At 53.4% G+C, this 6,481-nt stretch overlaps 1 protein-coding gene across 1 annotated transcript; it reads left to right on the plus strand.

Moving 5' to 3' along the window:
• The first annotated feature begins 3,244 nt into the window (after positions 1-3,244).
• LOC147412953 (olfactory receptor 14C36-like) lies at positions 3,245-3,865 on the plus strand. The gene has a single exon (XM_086480824.1). The coding sequence runs from the start codon at positions 3,245-3,247 to the stop codon at positions 3,863-3,865; it is 621 nt and encodes a 206-aa protein (XP_086336950.1).
• Positions 3,866-6,481: the final 2,616 nt, after the last annotated feature.

Raw genomic sequence — 6,481 nt, forward strand, 5'->3', positions numbered from 1 at the left:
GGTGGAGATGCTCAAGGACTCTGGCAAGATAAAAAGCCCCCAAGAGAGCCGAGGTCTTTCTCCCCTTGGCTAGGGCTGTTGTCTCAACCCCCAAGGCCTCTCAGATGACCCCTTCACCCTATGAAACCGGGACCTCAGTGCCTCCTCAGCCCACCCAGGACAAACCCAGAAGCACAGGACCTTGGCCCTGCCCTTGGCACTGCACATCCCCACGTCACCCTGCCCCAGGAAGAACCCTGAGGAACAGGTGAGGGACAGGGTCTGCCTTGCAGGGGTTGGGGAGTCAGGGCTTTCTTTTGGCTTGATAAAGCACAGCAAGGGTTACTCAGCATCAGAGCCACCTTCACCTTGCCTTTGCCTGCCTGTCCTCACTGCCTCCAGTTTTCTTTTTTGACCAGCCCCCAGGGAGGCTTTGTCAGTAATGTCCCTCAGTGGAACCCATTAGTGCTCCAAGAAACTTTACAGTTTGCATCTGACTTTGACTCCTCCAGAGGTTTCCTCAACTTCCCGTCAGTGTCCGAGTTTCACGGACTTCGCACCAAAACCATTAGAGAGATCATTAAAAAGTTGTTGGGCTGTTGCTCTGCTGCTGATCTGGGCTGGGCTCCTGGGACAGAGAGAGCTCCTAGCAAGCAGGCAGAGCTGCAGGGAGACAGCTCTGCCCAGCAGCAGCTGCTCTGCAAAGCGCAGCAGGGCTGAGGGGGCTGCCTGTGGGCACCAAGGAGAAAGGAGCGGGGCAGAGAGAGGTTGAAGGCAGGGTAGAGTGGGAGGATGGCTGAGAGCTCACTGGAGGAGAAATCTTCCCAGCCTCTGACACAGTAAGTCTCTGGGTGCACGCTGATGTGTCGGTGGTTCCTTGCAGGATCTCCTGAATGTGTCCAACCTCTGGGATCTGTCTGTGATGGAGAAGAGGAAGACGGGCTGCAGAGCAGGGCTTCCCTCCTGCAGTGTGAGAGGGACAGGGCATGACGGTTGCCTTCTCCTGGGCATGGCTGTGGGCTATGGACCTGGGCATGCAGCCTGCGGTGCCCAGAGCTGTCCTCCCAAACAGGTTGTCCTCACCCAGGGGGCTGTGACCTGGAGCAGGGACTCTGTCATCAGCCAGGATCAGCACTCAGCTTTCCCACTGAGCTCCTCATGGAGCTGTGGGGAGAAGCTGTGGGTGGAAGGGAGATTCCTAGCAGGGCAGGGCAAGGATCTTCTGCTGTTCAAAGGGTGCTGTGCTGCTCAGGACTTCTCACTGCTCCAGATCACCCCCAGAACAATGGCAGAGGAAGTTTCTAATGAAGCACATCAAGGCAGGGCTTACCTGAATGGGATGGAACCTGTGCTTTCAGTCTTCTACTCTTAATCACCTCAGGGGTGGAGGGAGGGTTTGGACATGGAAAGTATTCTCTCCGTTTGGGAGAAGGCACTGAAACTCCAGATGTGGTTCACTTGGAGCTTTCTAAATCCGGGAGTATCAAAAACAAACCACCTTTGGATTACAGGCCTTCCCAGCATCAACTCTCCATCCTCATCAGCAATGAACTCATGTTCCCATCAGAGCCTGGTGCCACGGAGGTGCCCCTGGGCAGTTCTTGGCTGCCAGGAGGTGTATGCAAGGCTGAGCTGCGTACACAGAGCATGGGATGGGGTCTGTGGGTGCTGCCGGGGAGGAGATGTGGGGACAGAGAAAGAGTTCCTGACAGGGACAGCTCCAGGCAGCAGAGACCTGGGCAGAGAAAACTAGAAATGTCATGGCAGTGGGAATTCAGAAAGCTCCTGATCCAATACAGAGAGGTGCTTCTGAGCAAGCCTCCCTAGTCAGCTCTGCCCCCCAGCAGACCCTCTGCCCTCAAGGCGAGGGGGGTCCAGGGCAGATGCTGTCTCTTCTGCTGCAAGAGCTGCAGTAGAGCAAAAGTACATCTCTCCTGACACATAAACCTCTTCCTTCTGCAGAGAAAAGGGACTGAGAGCAACCGGCCTGGGATATCACCAAAGTGGAGGTGCTGTGCTCTGCTGTGTAAGGAGGAAGTTTTCCCATGTGCCAGCTGTCTTTCTTTCCTTTTCCCCATTTGCAGAAGGATCAGGGTGTTGCTTTGTGTTTTTCTTCTTTGTGCTGCTGTTTTTTCTTGCTTATGGAAGCTCTGGGTTGTGGGGATATCTCAGATGCACTTTGAGATACTGGCCCTGGGAGGCTGTGGGCAACGCAGCGTGTGGAAATTACAAACAAGCTGACTCTCCCTTCAGGAGAAGCTGGGCAGAATTTTGCAGGCACCTGAGCATCTCCCAGAGGTAAAGGGGTTGAAGTGCCCTTCCCCCGTGTTGGGGGCACTTCAGCAGGGGAGGATGGGAACCTACTGACAGCCCCATTCTCCTTGACAGGCATGCTGCTGGTATCATGTCTGGAGAGAGCCTGGAGATGGAAAATGGCTATCAGAAAGGCTCTGTGTTGGCTGTGAGTGATTCCGCCCCAGACTTTGCTGTTCATTACAGCAGAGTTGGAAGGGCTGGGTCCCTCCCTGGGCTTTTCCCTCTCAGACACAGCAGGTCTGGGTGCTGACTCCATCACACTGCAATAAATAGGGACAATTGTCACACGGTCACTGAGGCAAATACCTCTCACTTGACTGAAGGCACCCATTGCCAGGAACACCTACCGAATGCATGGGCTGTTTGACACCACTGCAATAGCACAGGTCTGACTTCTCTGGAGCCCATGGGCAGAGCCCCTGCTCATCAAAGCTGACTTCACAAAAAGGAAATGACTGAATTTACCCTTAAAAAAGAAGCCATTATGGGGGTTATCAGAAAGAAATTGCATAAGACTGTCTCAGAAAAATCTGTCCTCACTTGTCAATGTCTTCTCCTCTTTCAACAGTCTCCTATTCCTGCAGTGAAATAATGTCCAACGGCAGCTCCATCACCCAGTTCCTCCTCCTGCCATTTGCAGACACACGGGAGCTGCAGCTTTTAACCTTCGCGCTCTTCCTGGGCATCTACCTGGCTGCCCTCCTGGGCAATGGACTCATCATCACCACTGTAGCCTGCGACCACCGCCTGCGACCACCGCCTGCACACCCCCATGTACTTCTTCCTCCTCAACCTCTCCCTCCTTGATCTGGGCTCCCTCTCCACCACTCTCCCCAAAGCCATGGCCAATTCCCTCTGGAATACCAGGGCCATCTCCTACGCAGGATGTGCTGCCCAGGTATTTCTGTTTGCCTTCTTGCTCACAGCAGAGTATTGCCTCCTCACCGTCATGGCCTACGACCGCTACGTTGCCATCTGCAAACCCCTGCACTACGGGACCCTCCTGGGCAGCAGAGCTTGTGTCCACATGGCAGCAGCTGCCTGGGGCACTGCTTTTCCCTATGCTCTGCTGCACACGGCCAATACATTTTCACTGCCCCTCTGCCAGGGCAATGCTGTGGACCAGTTCTTCTGTGAAATCCCCCAGATCCTCAAGCTCTCCTGCTCAGACACCTACCTCAGGGAGGCTGGGGTAATTGTGGTCAGTGCCTGTTTAGGCTTTGTTTGTTTTGTGTTCATTGTGGTGTCCTACGTGCAGATCTTCAGGGCCGTGCTGAGGATCCCCTCGGAGCAGGGACGCCACAAAGCCTTTTCCACCTGCCTCCCTCACCTGGCCGTGGTCTCCCTGTTTCTCAGCACTGCCATGTTTGCCTACCTGAAGCCCCCCTCCATCTCCTCCCCATCCCTGAACCTAGTGATGGCAGTTCTGTACTCGTTGTTGCCTCCAGTAGTGAACCCCCTCATCTACAGCATGAGGAACCAGGAGCTCAAGGATGCCCTGAGCAAACTGATGACTGGTTGTTGTTCAGAAGTAGCAATGAACTGCCCATCTTCTTCCGCATATCACTAGTAATGAAACTCATTAAAGGCTCAGCCTGTCTTTGGTTAGTGGTTTGCTTTGGTTTCTCTTGGTTTTAGCTCTTCTTGGTTGTATAAATCCTGTCCAAAAAAATGTTGTCATTCTTCATCCTGTTTCCATGTCAGTCTCTGCCCGCCTTGTGTGCCCCACAGACTTTGTGTAAATAAGGAGCTGTGCTCACTGTGTGTTTAATCTAAATAAAGGACCCTGCACTGACTTGTTTGTCTGAGTTCCTTTCTCCCAGATCTTCTCTGGAGCTGCTGGGGCAGTGTCTGTGTGCTGAGGTGAAGGGGGCAGTAGCCACCCTGAGCTGGGTCTGCCTCTCAGCCTCACCAGCATGGCCCTGGCCACCACAGCCCACTTGCTCTGCAGAGCAGCACCACCAGTTCAGGGTCTGTGGGGAGCCTGGGGAGGGGGTGCAGGAATGGCCATCCAGGTCAGCAGAGATGAGCTCTGTAGGGAAAAGTCTCTGTGGGGAGATGGGATGTCCCCGGAGAAGAGCAGGGCACCATGTGTGTGTGCAGGGGGGACATGGAAAGAGAAACCCTTTGGTGTGGGTGTCAGCTCGGGTCAGGCTGCCCTTTCCCTGGGGCAAAAACACCTGAGGATCCCCTAGGCCAGTTGTCTCCTGCTGTCCTGGGGAGGCAGTATAGCACGTGGGGCTGCAAGGTGCCTGAGGTGGGGATCTCCTCAGCATGCCGGCTGGATGAATGTTCTCAGTGGCCTGTTTCTTGCTCTGGGACATGAAGGACATTAAGAGGAGTGTCTGGTCTGAGCCTGTGCTCCCTGGACACCCCAGGGGTGCTGCCCCAGGCCCATCCTCACAGAGCAGCCAGTAACAACCACCATTTCCAGCACTGGCCTCTCACCCCAGCTCGCAGAGGTTGCTTGTCCTTTCTCAGAGGGACACCAAAGTGTTGTTCCCAGAAGCTGGGTCCAGTGCCCGATGTGCAACAAGCCAACTGTACAAACAGAGATGACATATTTATTTATAAATCTGGGCAGAAAAGGGTGCTAGGTCAAAATTCCACAAAGCTAGCACACCTTGTTGCTTCACTTTGTAGTTTTTATGCAATTTAAAGCTACATAACTCAATTACTACGAAAGCTCAGAAAGTATTTTCTGTTATACTCTCTATGCCAAAATGAAATATATAAACTGAATTCATTTGCTTACAGATTTTCAAGGATATTTTTTCTCAAAAAAAGTGTTTTTTACTGATGGATTTTAGTTGCCTAGATCGCATAAATCAGTACAAACAAGCAAGACTATCTGGTGGGACTCTCCCTGGTAGGATGTTTCTCTTTTATCAGTCTGTCCCTGTTCCTCTCATTCAGCAGAACAGACATAATTCAGTCACGCATTGCTCATAGACCACCTGGTCCAGCATACAAAACCACTGGCCCGGAGTCTTGTGAAAAACAGGACCGAGCTGGAAAAACAGGACCGAATTTGGGAAAAGAACTTGCAGATAGACCACCTGGTCTATCGGTGTAAACAATAGGCCCCACGTCTTGGGAAAACAAGAGCAGAATCTTGCGAAAAAGGAGGCAGAAAAACAGGGCCAAAATTGGGAAAGAAAAGGAAGGTAAAATTCCATTGCTAAAAAGAGAGAAAAAGAAGGAAAAAAGACATTTTCAGTGCCGCTGTACAAGAAAAGGACTAGGTCAGCAGTCCATGTTTGCACTGTACAGATGAGAGGTAAGCATGCATCTGGTATGCATGTGGGGAGGTGAACCCAAGCGAGCACAAGTGCCATCAGCTCTTCCTGGGGGTGCCATGAAGGCCTGTGAGACAGACAGTGTCTGGAGGTCACTTCCCGTGGAGAGCAACATGCCCTGGGAAACCACCGGAATGCAGCCCTGGGATGGGCTTCCTTGAACCCTGGTCCCCGTGTCCGTTCCTCACGTCGTGGGGCTTTTCAGGCGAGTGCAGAGCAGGGCGATACCCCCCAGGGCCGAGGGGCCTCCCAGCCTCTGGGAGTGGCAGCAGAAGGTCGGAGAGACACTGACTGCTGCAGCGCACTGCCTCTGCGTGTGCAAGGGAAGGACTCGTGTCTCTGATCACCCATGGGTGTAGGAGGAATGCACGAGGCCAGAGGAGATGTGGGAACCTGGCAGAGCTCTGACATTTCTGTGTGTGACTCCAGAACAAGCCCCACCGTCCCAGTGATGTTCATCTCAGCTGCCTTGGACAGGATCCTTGCAAGTGCTCCTGTCTGCTACGTCCCCCTTGCCTGTGATTCTGGATTGTGCCCTCCCAAGTGCCAGAGCAGGCAGAAAGATTCTGGGGTCCTTGGAAAAGGCAGACGTCCATCCACCTTCAAGAAGGGCAGGGATGAGGATTGCTAGAATTAAAGCCGGTCAGCCTACCTCAGTGCCTGGGAAGGGGATGGGGCCCGTGCTCCTGCAGCCATCTCCAGGCACCTGAAGGCGAAGAAAGGCACTGCTGAACCAGAACAGTTAGGGGAAACAAGGACACGGTGTGTGCCTGGCCTTTCACACGGCCTTTGACATCATCTCCCACAGTCTCCTTAGAGCCTACTGACGCTCTCAGGGCTGACAGAGCGGATGGTACAGCGAGGGTGGGAAGTTGGCTGGATGACCA

Source organism: Leptosomus discolor, unplaced genomic scaffold, assembly GCF_034619465.1.
Source record: "Leptosomus discolor isolate bLepDis1 unplaced genomic scaffold, bLepDis1.hap2 HAP2_SCAFFOLD_35, whole genome shotgun sequence".
Classification (NCBI taxonomy): domain Eukaryota; kingdom Metazoa; phylum Chordata; class Aves; order Leptosomiformes; family Leptosomidae; genus Leptosomus; species Leptosomus discolor.

Bases quoted from the DNA above. Each gene is read 5' to 3' on its own strand.
- LOC147412953 (XM_086480824.1), top strand. From the start codon at position 3,245: ATGGCCTACGACCGCTACGTTGCCATCTGCAAACCCCTGCACTACGGG.